General features: G+C 37.6%; 1 protein-coding gene across 1 annotated transcript in view; it reads left to right on the top strand.

Moving 5' to 3' along the window:
• Positions 1-18,782, top strand: part of hat1 (histone acetyltransferase 1) — a 28,670-nt gene that overhangs the window by 3,885 nt on the left and 6,003 nt on the right. Inside the window, exons 4-10 of the mRNA XM_041807903.1 lie at positions 574-694; positions 11,598-11,774; positions 13,581-13,702; positions 14,286-14,390; positions 14,700-14,806; positions 15,342-15,493; positions 18,467-18,583. Coding sequence (XP_041663837.1) covers positions 574-694; positions 11,598-11,774; positions 13,581-13,702; positions 14,286-14,390; positions 14,700-14,806; positions 15,342-15,493; positions 18,467-18,583 — 901 coding nt within the window. The remainder of the gene's footprint in view (positions 1-573; positions 695-11,597; positions 11,775-13,580; positions 13,703-14,285; positions 14,391-14,699; positions 14,807-15,341; positions 15,494-18,466; positions 18,584-18,782) is intronic.

The following is an 18,782-nucleotide window of genomic DNA, read 5'->3' as shown; positions in this document are numbered from 1 at the left end:
TAACAACAAAGCAGCTGTTAAGAGTCTCATTATGAAACAAATGTGATGCCTTTTAGGTTCTTGCCTTTGAGTCTGTATGCTACAGTGTTGGTCTTGACACCTGTGTCTGTGTGTCGGCTTAACTAGCATGTTGTTCGCTCCAAATTGCTTTTCTCAATTAGTCAAAACTAGGATTGGTTATTTTTGCACTTGCTGCAATCAGCTCAAAGAGAACTCAGTAATTGGGGCATTAATTATTTCAGCAAGCATAATTGCTTGTATAGCTCAATCACACAGTTGCATAGCGATGAAATCTATTTTACCATAAAATGCCAGTCGTGTTGATGTGTAGGAAACAATACAACATGGTGAAATAAGTGGCTAGGCCTACTGTAAGCTTTTATTATTCACTCCAGGTGTACGTTTGATAAATTAAATCAAAAAGAACAATTATTTTATTGTCCCATGATACAGGTTCATTCTCATCTCTACACAGTACATAAAGCAGCTGCTCTATTTTGCCAGTTTCTAGCCATGCTTGTGTTTCTCTCTCCAGAAAATTGATTTTCCTGTTTTCAAATACTTTTTCTTCAGTGAGGTCGCTTTTGGATACAAAGGTCTCCAGATACAGCTCTTCTACACTGCAGGAAACCTGGGCACCCTGTTCAAAGTGAAATACTCCTCAAAAGTCACTGAGATGTTTGACTGTGTGGAGGTAAGACCTTTTTTATTTCTTCTTATCCCTTTAGTTGGTATTGGTGGTGTTTAAAATGCTTTTTGTAGGTTTACTGCAGGACCACAGCTCACTGTGTTTTTTTTGTAGATTTTGAAAATATTTTGAAATAATCTTTGGTCAGTCAATAAAAAACCAAACATTTATTGTAACACGTAACCAGGTATAATCATTTTAAACTAAAGGAGCTGTGTGTGTAATGTGCAAACTAATAATTTTCCTAAAGATGATTGATGACCGACATCTGCAGATTTTCTGCAGCATTGCAAAGAAACTACAGTAGAAAAGTATGTACGACTATTTAAAGTCAAATTTACAAACCAGGGGACGGTGTCCCAGCTGTAAAGTGACTCAGACTGGCTCTGCTCAGAAACATCATCCAGCGATTAGCACTTGTTGCAGTCTGTGCTCACACTGTAGAAACATGCAAAAAGAACAACTGGAAGAATAGAAATCAGACTTTGAATGCAATGTGCAGGTAAAGGATTACAACCTCTCATAATCATGATTGCACAACAGACCTGAGTATAATAGCTCCTTTAATTTCCCTTAAATCAATTATTTTCTCATGCGGTGTGTCAGACAGGTTAAGATGCTGCAGCTCAGACACCAAACAGCAGTTCAAGCTTTTAAAAAAATCTGTATAAGACACTTAATTGTATAACTAATACACATAAAGGATACAAACATGTGTTAACAGGCTACTTTGAAATATGCCTCTCTATTCTTCTAAAAAGGTTGTAGATCATCCATTCTGCCTATTTTTAAAAGTCTCTACACTGCTTTGTGTGATATCTACTGTTTTGCTCATGTGGGGCAGGTCTTGATTGTGTTTAGTGTCTGATACAGGCCACATGTGAAGAGACAAACAAAAAGATCTGATCCAGGCCAAAAAAAAAAAATCAGAAATGAGCATTGAGGCTTACAGTGTGAATACAGATTAAAGACCTGGTACAGTGTAAATGAATCTGTATTTAGGTTTGTTGTATGACAGGTCACTCTGTTATAAACCCCTAAATCAAATTTCAGTCAACTGAAACATCTTTAAGTTTATGTAATTAAGCTTCAAAATCATGAAAAGCGAGCAAGTAAAATCTGCTCCAGGTTGGTGTTGGTGTGTCTGTTTAATAAGCTGAAGCCACTCAGGAGAAATACGATCCTCTCAGATTTAAAAAATGTTACAATCTGAATGTTGAACTTATGATGAGATCTGGCTCCGCCAGAGAAGAGACAAAGTCCATTTTCTGGCTCAAATCTCTGTTTTGATGCTTTGAATGATCCATAGACCACTGTGGCTGATAGATTTGGCAGATATACTTCACAATGAACAAAAAACAGCATTTAGCTGACTGTTAACTTTCAATAAAGGCAGAGACATCAGCTAACTACAGACTGTACTGAGATTAACTGCTCAGTGATTTTATATTGTAGTGTTAGAGGGGCGGGGTCATTCCCTAATGTGGGCTCATGATGTTATCAGTCCACATGTTGGCCCCTCCCACATTAAACCCAGCCAGGAAAGAGGTGAAAAACTTTCCAACAGTCCAAAAACCAGAATTCAGTCACATGTAGATCTCAGTGTTTTCACATGTTTGCATAAACCATATTCCAGCATATCTAGAGTGTTTAGACAAAATCTTTGGATTTCACTTTACAGGGTCTTTAAGTAGCTCAATGTGAGTATGGTTTCACGATCTAAGGCTACGTTTACACTGCAGATAAGTGACCTGAATCTGATTTTATCCATTCAGATCAGATTTTTTTCTTATCGTATAAATGGCAAAAGTCACGTTGAATCTGGTCTTTTAGTCAGGAGCACTCTCGTCATATGTTTAACCATTTACTCTCAAAATTGCTATACAGTTTTACCTGGCAGAGCCTTCTCTGCTAAAAAGCAATGGTGTAAACTACGGGTGCCCAAGTGGGAGGGAAAGAGGAGTCACAGAGGAAATTTAACTGGTATTTTGACATAATTATTTTCTTTAAACATGTCATAGTGACAGCTATTAAGTCCAGCATTTGTTTAAGAGGTGTTAATTTCTCTATGATTGTATTAGAGGTTGTACCTCCTCACTTTTGGCTCTCTAAAGTTGTTTGCATTATATGAAGAGCATTTTCTAATATTTTATCAACCTAATTTATATCAGTAAGAGTAGATATTGAATTACATTGATTTTTTTTGTTCGCATTTCTTTTCAGGCGGCCACTGAGGCGACATTATGAAACTGTAAAAAAAATGCGAACCAATCAACAGGTGGCCTGTAAGCATAACATGGTAGCATGGTGGTTATATGAAGATTAAATATTGGAATCAGAGTTGTTACTTTACTTTTCACAGTCTCAGAAGAGCAAAAATAAGGCTGAAAGGATGCAATAGATTTTATTTTTAAAGTTGGTGAAAATCAAATAATGTCTTGTTTTAAAAAAGTATCCTACAAACAGTCATTTGTTATGGCTGCAGCTACTTTTTTACGGTAACAGAGAAGAACAGGTTTAAATAAATCTTGATAATGATGACAGATAACAGGAAGGCCAGCAGAGAAGTTTCCTTTCTCTGTTTTGGTACTTTAATACTGTGTCTTTACTAAAGTAACTCTGAGCCTCTCTGGGTGGTGACATTATTCCTGTAAAGGATCTCCTGTTTTGTTAGACCTAATCTCAGCCCACCGTGGCCCCCTGCGCCGGTATACTAATCCCTCTCCTCCCTGTCGGAAGAGGAGGATTTTAAAAGGCTCTGTACGTGCGGTCTAACATGAGGTATTGATTTTAGAGGTTTATGTGATTGAATCAGCGGGAGGAGTAATGTGACACGGCTGGAAGTCTTGTACATATTTTTCACAGGGGTGGAATTGCTGCTCAAGTCATTCACAATCAAAACGCTTTGGATTGAACATCTGTAAAATCACCCTCAACAGGTTGAGGTTGAACTTTTCTCAGCCAATGATTTTCAGATCAATCTTCTTTGAATAGTAGGTTTGCTTGCTATGTAAAATGTCTGCCTTTTTTAATCCCATCTCCAAGAATTCACATTTCATCAGGCTGTAGTTTGACCACATATTATGGACAGCTGAGTGAAAAGCTTGTGCTTGTAGCAGTTTCTCTGATGCTGCACAAAAGGCCGCGGTTGGCTTTGAATATTTGCTGGAGCTTTCAGCACAGACAGGAATTAGCAGGGCCTCTTTTGAGGTCAAATGACTGAACTCTGGGACATCTGCCCTATCCAGAAACAGCAGGAGCTCCCTCACTGGACAATGTAGCGATCAACTGGTGCCACTGGTAGCAGTGGTTTGATTGTAAACTCACCAGGATTTTGTGTTGCTGAGGATTATCTTGTATTAAAAACCCTATCATAGGATGGCTTCCCTGGCAACTACATTTTAAATGTCCACTATTTTTATGTATAATAATAACAATAATAGTAAGAAGAAGAAGATAATGCCACATACTGGGGTCTTTAACAACAGCCACAAAGGATGCCCCATATTGGATTTTTGCCGATATATCACATATGCCAGTATTACAAAGACAGACCTGAAACTTCAGTCCTTAAAACAAAATGCCAAAAACTCCCCTTATTTGTTTTTATGGCCAATATTACAGCTGATATTGGCAGATTTTTAAAGCCAAAATATCAGTTGTGATTATCTGCAGTAGTGATGCACAATAACTATTTTTGAACCAATACCGATAACCGATAATTTCCTACTCTTGATGGCCGATAGCCGATAATAACCGATATATTTTTTTTAAATTGTTGATTTAACAAAAGTAATTTATTTGATGTGTTTATGCGCATCTGGGGGTAGGGTTAATATATAATGAGCAAAGATATTTATAACTAACTTTAACTAATATCACTTGTGTTTTAAAAAAAAAACAAAGAACTATTCTGACTTTGAGTTTTTATAGTTAACTTTGTTAGTTAAACATTTGTGAACCGAGTACAACATACACAAACAACTGACATAATGATAACAGGCTGTTATGCTTAACAAATGAAGATATTTGGGGGTCTGTTTTTTTGTTTTTTTGCTGCTTAAGCCAGAATTAAAGCAAGCTGCTGATGTTTTACATACAGATTAAAAATATGCACTGACATAAGTCATATCAGAGATAGGTTAAGAATTTAAAGTCCACCGTGGTCTGTGGCTAAACTTCTGTTCCTAATGTCGATCAGACTGAATGAAACCACGTCAAACAGAGCAGGCAGTCGTTAGGATGATGACTCTTAGGTGACTTATAAGATCCATCGAGGACTTCTTCCTTCTCTTTGGGACCTTTGCAGGGCAAATTCTACACACACGGTCGTGTTATCCTCCCCGTAAAAACTGAACAACGCCACTGTGTTGTTAGTATTTTAGCACAGGGACTGCTTCCTCTTCTTCTCTGGTGCTTAACCAGCGGGTCGTGTACTACGGCGCCGCCTGCTGTTTCGGAATGTGTAGTCTCGTGAGAAAGAAAACAAACGCCTTTAATATCAGCAGATTTTATTGGTTAATATTTTATTATTGGAATAATAAAAATATGTAAAATATATGCAATATCGGCCTATAATTTATCTGTACCGATAATTATCGTGCATCCCTAATCTGCAGAAATGTTCATTTCCACCAGTACCGATAATTCCCTTCTTTTACTCATTAATGGTTTTATTAGTTTTTATAACAATAAGAATTCACAAAACCTTCAGTATGTAAAGAGAGAACATATGAAGGTCCCCACCCTTTCCCCTGACCCTCTACAGACACCATCACTGGTTATAAACCAAGACTACTCTACTCAATAAAAAGTCCTGGAGACTGAACCACACAGTATATCAAACAATACTGGAAGTCAGGTTACCCATCGTGACATCAAAGGAAAAAACAAGAGATCATCTCTGAAATTAAATATGATACGGATAAAGAATGCACTAAGCAGAAAAGTGCCAGAAAAAGTACTTCAAATCAGGAAATGTATGTAATGATGAAATGTTTACACAAAAATTCAATGTATAAGCAGAGATAAGCAATAAAAAAGAGAGTGCTACTACTAAATTGATGGGAGACTTTAAAAGGGATCCAGAAAAGGTTGCCATACTCTTTCAAATTTTGTGTTGCCATGAGTGATCAAGTCGTAAATCTCTTTGAGATCCAAACAGGACATGATATCCCTCCAGCACTCGGGTGATAATTCCCTTTTTAAGCTAGTATCTGCGATACTGATATCACAACGATAATATTGTACATCCCTGCTCTTAATTACCATCATGTAGAGAAAATAAAAGCCACAGAGTGTGTCCGTTTCCAGCAGCACTTCATGTGTTTGAAGATCACCGTTAACGATGACAGAACTCCTTGTAAACCCTGTAGGCCTAATAAGTCAAACAACAAGCCTGTCAACAAAAGGACTCACTATTTGGCTACACTTGTATGTTAAATAGTTCCATGCCACCCTTAAGTCAAACTGTAATGTGACGATCACTGCTAGTTGTAATGCGACCTACAACAAAACATGGTTTTAAAACACTTTAAAAGTTTAAAAACACTTTAAGTCCTTCTTTCTGGGGGATATCAGTAATAAGAAATAAATAGAAGTTTATTTTATCATAAACCAAAGGTGCTGGGTGGAAGGAAAGAAAATGATATGCTTGCCATTTTACATAGAATAGAATAGAATAGATGTTTATTGCCATTTGCGCAGGTACAGGACAGTACAGGTACATTAGAATTTTTGTGCATTGGTTCTCGAGTAGGGCTGGGAAATCGCAAATTAGATTAAATTGAAATATGGCCTAGTGCAATTTACAAATCGCAGAAGGTGCAACATTTCTTTAACTTGAAATATGTCAAAATACCAGTTTAATGCATTCATTTTTTTGCGGGAGCAGAACTTTTGCGCACATTTGCAAACATTTTGGAGTATTATTTTAGAATGGATGTCGTCCAGAGCACTTTTTCATGACTTGGTTTGAATCATCATTGTTTATTTTAACATTTTAATGTCAGTTTTTTAATGTATTTTTGTGGGTTGTGTCATGAATCGTGAATGACTGTTGTCGCTTTTTTTTGGATGGTGTACAAAAAACTCCTTTTCGTTTTTAATGCATATTTTTCTCAATCAAAATGAGAATTACTTAAATTAATGATACCTGTTCAATAAAGCAATTGATATCAAATTTGCAGTAAGCAAAATCAGTTGCAATTAGATATACTTTTAAAATCTCCATAACATGAGGAACCTAATAATAATTGCATGTTACATCGCAATATTGGGAAAGAAAATCACAATTTGATTATTTTTGCGAATCATTTAGCCCTATTCTTGAGTCAGCTGTACAAAAAACAGAAGTTTAAAAATATAAAAATATCAAATAAAACATTATAAACAAGAAGACGTATGATATAAATAAAGCTATATTACCAAAACACACAAGGAATGAATACTGTACACAAAGACACACTTATAAATATGAAAAAAGATATTAAAATAAAGAAATATAAAATGAATAACACTGCTTTAAATATTTTTAAGTCCTGGGATTTTTTTCTAAGTTGTTATTGTACACAAGATGTTACCTGCAATCATTAGAAATAGTTTTACGTCTTCTACTGTTGCACTTGAGATTTCTTGCATTTTGTTATGGCACACAGAGGCTAAATCACAGATTAAACTGCACACTTCAGTATTGCACATATTGATTCCACAGAAGTGGAGAAAAAGGAAATAAACTTCCTTTGATTCTCTGTCTTGTTGTGATTTATTTTACCAGAGAAATGGGAAAAAAAATGCTTCAACTAGAAACTAGAAACAAATGCTTGGTCAGAGAGGCTTCTTGTACAATATGGATTTTAATGACACAGCGGTAAATTAATAGCATATACCACAGGGAATTTGAGGGCTGTTGAAAGGTATTAAAAATTGGAAACAGCTTTATCCTAGTACTTTTTAAAACAATATATTTCATGTTACTTTGATGAACCTTTGTAACTCAAACATTGCCAGCGTATTTGTACATGTGCAGGAGTTTTACTGCATTAGTGATCAAAAACAAATAATAATGATACAATATTCAGTCCCTAGGATGTATATTTTTGTTTCCATTATATCAAAACCAGCATTAATGTCATTTGATTTTTTTCCTAGTGTCATATTTGAAGTTTAAAAATCTGGTATCGTGGCAACCCAAAAGGCAACCACTTGAGTGTTTTTTAACCCAAAGAGAGCCATTAGACTTTTTGGGGAACATAGTTTGAAGCAGATATTCAAACAGAAATGTGATGGCTGCTGGCTTAGTGTGTGCCACTGCTTAGTGTTGAGTATTGACCCCTGAGTGTTCACCTTGTTAAGGGTTTGAGTGCAGCTGGTGTAGAGGTAGAGAGCAGCAGAGTTCAGGCTGCTCTCTGAAGAGGGTTTGTCTCTGAGTGCATTCGGACGCTTGGGGTGCGGTGCAGCTGGTGAGAGAAGAGGGAGAGAGAGAGGCAGGAGGGGAGGCAGAGATGGAGTTTATGCAGCTGCCATGTTAATATAAGACTCTCATTGGGGGAAAAAATCTTCTTTTTCAAATTTTAAATTAGCCAGAAACACCCCAAATGTTGGATTTCTCACAGAAAACAGAAAACACTGGTGTTTCTCAGACATTTTTGTGCATGTGAGTTAGAAAAATTTCACCCTAGTTTCAACTAGAATGTTATTTAAAGCTCCCGTGAAGCGTTTTTAGCTGGGTATGAATCAGACTATTATTGACATAAATGTTTTTTCAGAAGCAAAAATGATCATCAGCGTAAAAATGACTTTTTCTATGTTATTTTCAATGTCCGAAACTGCTTCGAGGGGTAGCCGTCAGATAAAGTCATTAACTGAAAGACACATTTAACTGTTAGAATAAAGCATAGCAATGATTCAAAATTAAAAAAAAAAAACTTGCTGGCTCACGTAAACAGGGTTTCTGCAGATCCTTGAAAAGTCTTCTTTTTCTATATACATTTTTTTGATGTCTATGCTTGTCCATGTTACAATTAACATCATTTACAGCAGTGCAGCCTGTACCTAGCCTATCTGCCTGTCTCTGTGTAATGATAAATATCACTATACAGAATAGTGATGGAATAAAGGCATTAAATGTGCCAAAAACCACCAATTTGGGGTTCTTATGACCAAAAATGTCTGGTTCTATGCGAGCCCTAGTCCTGCACACCAACTCGTCTTGCATGCCTTTCATCTTTTACCATTTGCTGTGCAAAAAGAGATATTAGTTTCCTCAGTTTAGGCCTTAAAAGGTCTTTAAATCTGATTTGTAAAAGTTTGTACAAACTTTAGGTAAAGGATCAAATCAGCAAATAAGATGAAAGGCCCTACTTCGACAACAGTAGCAAAAAAGCTATCTACAAACTTCAGCAATACCACCTTAAGCTGCGCTAAACACTGGCAGCATTGATTGTATTGACTTGCAAATCGATCAATGCTGTCTCTTTTGGTAAGAAATGGATCTGTATTTTGTTTTTCTGACCTTTAGGACATTTCAGAGCTATTGATTAGGGCTGATGGATAAATCTGAGTGTCATTGTTTTTGCAGTTGGAACATTTACACTGAGTACGTCACAGAAGTCTTGATTTATCACCAATAGTACAAAAAAAGTTGAGACTTTTATATCTCAGTCAGTATGTGTTCATTTTACTCATTGAATAGAATAGAATAGAAGCCTTTATCGTCATTGCATAAATACAACAAAACTGCACATGCCCCTCCCAGCAAAAAACTACAAAATACATTCAAACTACACATCCAGAAATACGCTCAAATCAATGTAAACAGACAAACTCAATCGTCATAAAAAGTCAAGGTACGATAAAGTGCATCAGTACAAAGTGCACGAGTGCAGAATATGAAATTAGGAAACAAATTTAATTTTACTCGTTGGATCAAGGGCATGCATTTGTATCATTTTCAATCAATCAAATGAGTTAAAACTAGATATCAGCCACTCTTAGATTAAGCTGGTAACATTCACGACCCATTGGACAGACCTTTGCAACCCACTTTTGTGTCCCGACCCTCCAGTTGAGAACCACTGCTCTATGAGTAGATGTCACATGAGCTCTAGCCAATCAGCACTGAGGCCTGGGTGCTACTGACAGTGATGGATTGCGCCACTTCCTTTTTTCCCTTTTCTACTGTCTCACTCTGTGCTGTTTCTCATGCATAGTGGGCTACGTCTGAGTTATTTTTGTCATTTTAATGATCATGCTGTGTTGCTTTGGCCAAATTTAATACATTTTATACATCATAATAATTGCATATCAGTTCCAAATATCAGCAATCAGTCTCCTGAGCTACTAATTATCTGTATCAGTATTGGCCCTAGAAAAACAACAATAACATCCAACCTTTAATTTAAAAGCACTTAAACTGCTTGATTGGATTCATTTAGGGGTCACACGTTGTAAACACAACAAAAGCATGATGGGCATAAAAACTCAGCTATGACTAATGTACATTCTTTAATGTTTTAGTAATTGCATCCAATTTATAACTGAAATATTGAAGAAATTATTCACACATTGTACAGTTTTTAATATCAGGAGAAGATATTGCAATGCTAGCTTTATCCAAAATTGTGCAGCCCCACTTTTGTCATTAAATAACAGCTTTTTAAAACATGCAGTATTGAAAAGAGTCTAAGTATTGAGTATGTTGAGAGCCACAGAATAAATAATTGTCAACAAAATGAAAAACTTGTGTGGATTTTGAATGTAAAAGAGTCCCTGGTGTAGATTAAACAGATGAAATAATGCCAATGAAACAAATTAGATAGTTTTTACTCCCTTTGTGTGTATTGTTAGAAATCAAAGACATTAACAAAATGTTCTAAAGGTACCTTGTTAAGTTATATTCATGCCAAACTGAGGCATCTATTCTGGACGGCTGTGCAATTTAGAGTCTAGTATTTAGGAGAGTGGCCCGGACAAAGGGACGTGTTTGTCCATGGCCTTTTAAGTATCCTCCATGTTCCTTAGAAATGTGGCTGAACAATTACAATGGTTAAGAGGCATTCAGCTGCAGGTGCATTACTTCCAGTTAGATATTAGCTGATGTCTGAAAGGGTGGGGAATTAGCAGCATGTTGTATTAGCCTTTTGTAGTGCATTTTGCTCAGACCTTCTTCATTTCCCAGTCTTCAATGCTGAGCAGCAAGGGTCTCTTTGCTGAAATAATGCCCATCACACATGTAAATGGTGTGAAAGGGCTGCTTAGCGAAGTGTTCTCATGTCAATCCTTGTGGAAATGGATACAATGCAAACATTACAGCTGAACTAACCACAGGTTGCACTGAGTAAAAAGTCCAAGGGTAGGGCCCCTTTGTCTGCAGGGCTCTTTGAAAAAATGCGGAGGGCAAATTCATTTGATTGGGTTCACTTGGCAGGATTAGAGGAGAGGCCTCTATTATGGATGCCCCAAAGGTTTGTTAAGTTGAGATCAATTCATAAGATTTAATTTCCCAGTGAGAAGCAGAAATGCGTTTTATTGTGGCAACTTCATCACATATTCATGGTTTAACATAAGTAGTAAATGTACTGATTTAAGTGGTCTTTTCATTGGGACAGGGGGGCTGTGATGGGTGGGGGTTGCTGCTGTGGTTTCTGCTCAGCTGACAGTTTTAATTGCCTAATGGTTTTCCTTTCATGTATGCTTCCAGCTTTAATTTATAGGAGTTTTGGCACTATTTCCCAATCATACAATCTTGCCAAGTTTAAGAACCAAAATTTCCCCTGAGTTTTAATCCATGTTTATAACAAGAAAGTTTAAGTATACAAGTTAACTACCACAATGGTGACAATTGTAGAATTCTTTCAGGTTGAACAGATCAGCCTTTATTTGACTAATTTTTACATATTGTGTCTTGCAGTCTGATGATGTTGAAGGGAAGATTCGGGAAATCATCCCAGCAGGGTTCACCTGCAACACTGACGACTTCATCTCACTCCTGGAGAAAGAGGCCAATTTCAAGCCTTTCGGCACGCTGCTTCACACGTACACGGTCCACAGTGAGGAGGCTGGAGAACTCACTTACCAGATCCATAAGGTACAGAGTCACACAGCGCCTCAGCAGAACAATCCAGGACCTCTTTAAAAACCTTTAAATCATTTTTTTATACAGTGCAATGAAAAGTATTCCTGATTCCTAATTTTTTTTTTGCATATTTATCACACTTAAATGTTTCGGATCATCAAACCAATTTTAATATCTCACAAAGACAATCCAAGTAAATACAAAATGCTGTTTGTAAATGTAGATTTTATTTATTGAGGGTAAAACAATCCAAACCTATCTGGCCCTATGTGAAAAATTAATTGCCCCCTGAGCCTAATAACTAAAATCAAGCGCTTGTGATAACTGGTGATAAGTCTGTCATATCACTGTGGAGTAATTTTGGTTGGCCGACCACTCCTGGGAAGGTTCACCACTGTTCCCAGTTTTCTCCATTTGTGGATAATGGCTCTGACTGTGGTTCGCTGGAGTTCCAAAGCCTTGGAAAGGGCTTTGTAAACTTTTCAAGACTGATAGATTTCAGTCACTTTGTTTCTTTGGATCCTGGCATGATGCATTTCTTTTTGAGATCTTGTAGCCTGCTTCACTTTGTCTGACAGCCTCTATTTCAGTGATTTCTTCATTGAACAAATCTGGCAGTAATCAGGCCTGGGTGTGTCCAGTGAAATTGAACTCAACTTTCCAAAAACTGTGGTTAATCACAGTTAACTCATGATTTAACAAGGTGGGAAATTACTTTTTCACACAGGGCCAGATAGGTTTGGATTTTTTTTTTTTTTTTCGGATAGTAAATAAAATCATCTTTAGGAAACTGTGTTTTATATTTACTTGGGTTGTCTTTGTGAGATATTAAAATTGGTTTGATGATCCGAAACATTTAAGTGTGATAAATACGCAAAAAAATCAGGAATCAGGAAGGAAAATACTGTAGCTGTTTTCACAGGAGATGTTTGATTCGGTTGTAGGCTCACCATATGATATGTCAGTTTCTTGCTGAGCTAGTCTAACTCCTGCTCCCCTCTCAAGCTACTGATGTTGAACAAAAAAACCACACAGCATCACCTGCTGGTTAGATAAAAGAGCATGGGGTCATCGGCTCCATTCACATAAGGGCCAGCTTTTCTTGTGGGGGCCGGACATTGAGATAAACTAACCAAAGTATTCTTGTAAAAATATTATTTATTTTAAAAATGAGTGGAACTTAAACCTTTAAACAGTGAGGCAATACACTAGTACTTATCACCTCTTAAATTCTTAAACCTATACTGCAGCCAGCCACAAGGGGGCGATTGAGATATTTTAGCTACATATTTCTGGAGCCGTCTTGATGTCTATCACTGAGTTATGCTTAGTTAGATGCTAATAAGCTGTGTTGTGATTGGTCAAATACACATGCAGGAAAGAAATCTTTTTTGTACATTCTCAGAAAGAAAAAATGCTCTGAAAAAGCCTTAAAAATGCAGCTGTAATCCAAGCTAGAATGATTTTATTTTACCATGTTAAATTATAGAAAAAAACACCCATTTGCTTCTTTTTTGAGAAGTTGCTAAGTTGAAGGTGTTATTTACATTTTAGGGGGAAAAAATTTAAACAACAGCTTGCCATATTCTTTCCTTCTCACATTTTCTAAATTGAATTATCCTCAAGGGGCCGGATTGTAAGCCATGGGGGGCCGGATGTGGCCCCCAGGCCTACAGTTGATGATCACTGCAGTATGATATTTTGTCAAATTGATTAAAATGTCCACATTTGTGTTTACTTTTGTTTGTAAGGTGTTGTTACATCCTTAGATTTGTACTCAGGCATAAGATGAAGTTGTTTATTTCTCCATCTCCCCAGGCTGATATCACCTGCCCAGGATTCCAAGAGTACCACGAGCGCCTGCAGACCTTCCTCATGTGGTTCATTGAGACAGCCAGCTTCATCGACATAGACGACGATCGCTGGGATTTCTTTCTTGTGTGAGTGCTCCTCTTAATTGACATCATACCCCCCCACCCTCTCCGTCCACCCCTAACCTAAAGCCTTTATTGTGTCATTGAAAAACAAAGCCCCCCTTTATGGCGCTTGTGACCAATTACCAGGCCAGTTTGATTATATTTTCCCCCGTTGTAGAATTGTTGATCAGGCAAGAGCTTCCTTTGTGCCCAAAGACCTTTTCAGATTTTTCAGGGGGCAAGAGCTGAATTGAATACTGTTGTCTTTTGAAACACTGAACAATGTCTTAACAGTAAAAAGAGCCTCTGTCAGTGTTTTCTTTACCCTGGCAACTATTAATACGGACAAAGGGCAAAATGGACTGAAGTGATTTTGAGGAGCTCAGTCCCTCCTCCATCCCCTTCTCTCCCTCTAAGTTGTAGTACTCCAATTAAGTGCATAATGTATTCAGGTTGTAGCAGGTGTACCAATCGGGGCCTGGCTGCTCTAACACGCCGACGTCTGGGGGGGATGATGGGTGGGCAGAAGAACAGAGAGGCTAAAATGGACACTGCATGGGGACGTGTGCCTGTTATTGACCTGTTTGCCTTTGTGTTTTATCCACAGATTTGAAAAGTACAATAAAGATGGGGAGACTCTCTACGCAACTGTTGGCTACATGACAGTTTATAATTACTACGTGTACCCAGACAAAACCCGACCACGTGTAAGGTAATTGCTGGGGCAGCACGTGCCTTCCCATTCTTTTGTATGAAAAAAGGAGTGGAAAATTATACATTTCTTTATCCTCTTCCCAAAGAGCCCAAATTATGGGCTTATATAGCCACCCATTCATCCAGATTTTGTTTCATTACCAAACCAGGGTGATCCGTATCTGAAAACAACTTTATAGATCAGCTTTTCATGTGGTTTGATTTGTTACAGTGATGGATAACGATCTGTTGTTTCCTGCTTCAGTTCAAAGAGAATTTCAGAATTTTCTGCTCTAAAAACTAATGTTTTGTGTCCTTTCTGAAACAGCCAAATGTTGATCCTGCCTCCGTTTCAAGGAGAAGGTCATGGAGCTCAGCTTCTTGAGGCTGTTCACAGGTTTTACTGCAGCCTGCCTAAAGTGCAAGACATCACAGGTGAGCATCTGATTTTTTTTTTTTTTTTTAATGCACATCTGCAGCCAGGAGAGATTAACATTTGATTTAAGATCTCTGTGAGCCTGGAACAGTATGAATTATTTTTCTCTTCAGTTGGTGGATCATGGGGTTGAGTTAATTTGTAAGGCTGGCATGAACACCAGAATGTGCTGCAGCTCTATTGAAACTAGTTGGATTGAAATAGTTGCTTTGCATGGAGACAGAGGATGAATACTAAAGAGGGTTTCTTTTTCTCCCTTTGAGAGAGGAATCCTTTACAAGAAAGAGCTGAAAGTTTAGGCTGAACAGCCCCGTCTGACAGTGCGTCAGACTTGGAGTATAATTTTAAAGTAAATGTCTGGAGAAGTTTTTAAAAAAAGATTTCAGCTTTTGCAAAATCCAAAATGTGGCCCCTAAAAATTAGCATCTTCATAGAACCATGCCTTGCAGTATTGAGTTCATCAGAGATGATAAGAAAAACAAAAGCTACATACTTTTTACTCATTTGAATTGTGTTCTGTTGTTTTGTTCTCAGCTGAAGACCCCTCTGAAAGCTATGTGAAGCTCAGAGACTACGTGTTGGTCAAGCTGTGTCAAGGCCTGCCCTCTTTTGCTGCAGACAAGCTGCACCTCGGCTTCTCCGCTGACATGGTCAAAGAATCACAAGAGAAGTTGAAAATAAACAAGGTGATGTATGGAGCTGTAACTTTTGATTTCAAATTCAGTTAAGATGACATTTTAATATGACATGTCTTTATCAGCCAACAGCCCAATGCCCCCAAATATTTCCGCTTTATAAAAAGACCATACTAAATCCTCACCAGCAAAATTCATGATTTTGTTAGCATTAATTTCCCAAATTACATCTGAAAGATTCAAGAGATTGAAGATAGTTGATAAGGAACAAATGTTTCACAGTTCTGTAACTAAGCCATCTGAGGCGAGGGCCAGTCATTTGCACTTACTTACTGGTACATCTAAAAAGATTCGAATATCATGAAAAAAAGTCAACAAGTTAAATTCTGTATATTCTAGACTCATACAAAGTGAAATATTTGAGGACTTTTGTTCCAGTCTTGATGATTATGACGTACAGCTCAAAGAAACACCATATTAATATGACACAGAAACGTCCATCTGGAAAACTATGTTCATATACGCAATGAGTACTTGGTCGGGGCTCCTTTTGCATCAATAACGTTCTTTGCTTAAGGGGAACATATTATGCAACTTTTTCAGGTTTTTCTAACAAAATGATGTGCCCCTGGCCTGTCCATTATCCCCTCAAGTACCAGAACCCCCCTCCACATTTCAGAAAATGTGTGTTGAAACAAGACGTTCTTAGATTTTCCCCTCATGATGTCATGTTGGGAGTTAGCCCCGCCCCCAGCTAGGTTAACCCTCCCTGCTTGGAAGAAAGTTCCGCCTTCCTCTCCTGATCTTCCTCTGAGCTCGCAACTGAGATGCTGGACAGCTCAGTGGGTTTCCCTGCTGACTTTGATCTGGGGGATTGATGGTTCAAATCCCAGTCATTGCACAAGTCAAATTCAGTCTGGGTCCTTATCTTTGGATAAAGGTGTCTAAATCAACATTGTAACAGGAGTGTCACATCCATTTCCTGAGAGGGGTGTGGTCAGGGGCGGAGTCAGACAGCTCAGTAAGCATTGAAAGCCACAGCCACAGAAATGGCTCGTTCTGAGCAGGGCTGAAACAGCAGTGTTTTTAGACATGCAAAATCCAAAACTGGAGTGTATTTTCAGCAACAAACTTCATAGGCATGCTTTGGGGACCTCTGAGACCAATATAAACTTGTCTTTAAAGGGTAAAATATGTCCCCCTTAAGGCACACCTAAGGTCGAGCCAAAATCTCAAGGCACACCATCTCCATATTCATGCAAGATTTCCCCTTGAACGTGTCTTTATTTGTTTTTTTATTGGATGTAAAGTTGTAGTATAGTTGTTCAAATTCAAAACACATCTAGAGATTCCTGACCCATATCTGCCTTTTTAACAGTTGTAGATTAAAGCAATCTGCTGTAGCAAATCTAAGACTTTTTGCACCTAATTATCCACAATCTGTACATGTGAAATAACACAGAGGTAGAAAATGCCACAGGAACATTTTAGCTTTCTGAAAGGTTGTCCAAATTTTTATTCTTTATGATATTGATAGTTTCAAAATAAAATATTAGTGTTGTAGTGGTTACAATAACACGCCATTGTACCTCAACACACCACCAAATTACTGCATCTATGTGACGTGGCATGGAGCCAATCAGTCCGTGGCATCGCTTGGGTATTATGAAGCCCAGGTCACTCTGATAATTGAGTCTGGTGTCTCTTATCTTCCTCTTGACAACATCACATGGGTTTTCTGGGGTTCAGGTCAGAGTAGTCGACTGGCCAATCAAACACAGTACCACTATGGTCAGTAAACCAGTTTCTAGGAGTTTTGGCTTCCCTGTGGGCAGGTGTGAAGTCCTGCTGGAAAAGGAGATCAGTATCTCCATGAAACTTCTCTGCAGATGGAAGCATGCTCTAAAATCTCCTGGTTTAGACTAACAGTGTTGACTGTGGACTTGATGAAGCAAAGCTGACCAACAGACTTGGATTTTGATTTCCACAGGAAATCTCCCTAGCCCAGGTGAGACTCTTATGACATCTGTGGTTCAGGATTAGCTCCACACAAAGAACACAACACTTGTAGCCCATCTCCTCTGTGTGTGGTGGCTCTTGATACCTTAACTCAGTCTCTGGGAAGCTCCTCTAAGTTCTTGGATCTGCTTTGTTTGGCTGCACTCATCTCTGTTTCTTGTGCTCCTTTTCTTACCTCACCTTTTCCTTCCAGTCGACTTTCCATGAATCTGCTTTGATACAGCCTCTGAGAACAGCCTGCCCTTTCTGCAGTGACCTTATGTGGCTTACCTTCTTTGTGGAGGGTGTCAGTAGTCAAGTCAGCAGTCTTCCCCATGATTGCAGTTGTGTGTACTGAACCAGAGTTAAAGAAATGACTGACTAGAAACTGGATGTTACATTCTATTCTAATATTTTGAGATAGTAGATTTTTGCAAGATGTAATCATCAAGATTGAAACAAGCAAGCTCTTGAAATATTTTACTTTGTATGAGATTAAAATAGAATATATGCAAATTTTTGGCATACATTTTTGAGACGCACCTGTATGTCTAAAAATTCACCATAGCACTTTTTAAACCTGTTTTTGAAAGTGCTTTACAATTAAAGTTTTTATTATAGATATTATGAAAATTTGATCATGCCAGTTAATCATCATAATGAAACTACATGACATAGGCAATTTTAGGAAATTTGACAATAAAGTAAGGAAGATTTATTTACAGGTTGATGTAAAATTTAGTAAAAAATATATTTATTTTAAACTTATTTTGTGTGTGATACATTTCAAACCTTTTATCCTGATTTTGTTCTACCATGCCCTGTTAGTTACTTTAAGGAATATGTGGCTTGAATTAACAATGTGATATGAAAACTCACTAGAGCAAACAATGAAATGTCTGATTATCATAAACCATGAACTGCTTCACATTTTCTTGCAGCTGGAGGTTGTTTCTGAGACGCACTGTCAAGAAAATAGTACAAAAAACATCACTTAAGTTTTTTCTTTTTTTGTGGTTTCTTTAGAAACATGCAAGGAGAGTGTATGAAATCCTGCGTCTGAGAGCAACAGACATGAGTGATGAAGAAAAGGCGAGAGAATACCGCCTGGAGGTGAAGAGGAGGCTATTTTTACCATATAGGGTGAGTTTTTTCTCTGGTTTATTTTGATATTTTTAGGAATTGTAGACATTGGCAAGGACAACAAGGGTGCTAACAGGTGATACAAAGCTACCAAACCTAAAACAAAAACAGGGCATTTATATAAAGAGGAAAAGATATAAGGGACATTACAAACAGTAACATTTTGATATGTAATACTGAAAACACTCAACATTTGATA

Source organism: Cheilinus undulatus, linkage group 15 (assembly GCF_018320785.1).
Source record: "Cheilinus undulatus linkage group 15, ASM1832078v1, whole genome shotgun sequence".
Lineage (NCBI taxonomy): Eukaryota > Metazoa > Chordata > Actinopteri > Labriformes > Labridae > Cheilinus > Cheilinus undulatus.
The sequence above is the reverse complement of the archived record's forward strand: the minus strand, read 5'-3'. Positions and strand labels throughout refer to the sequence as shown.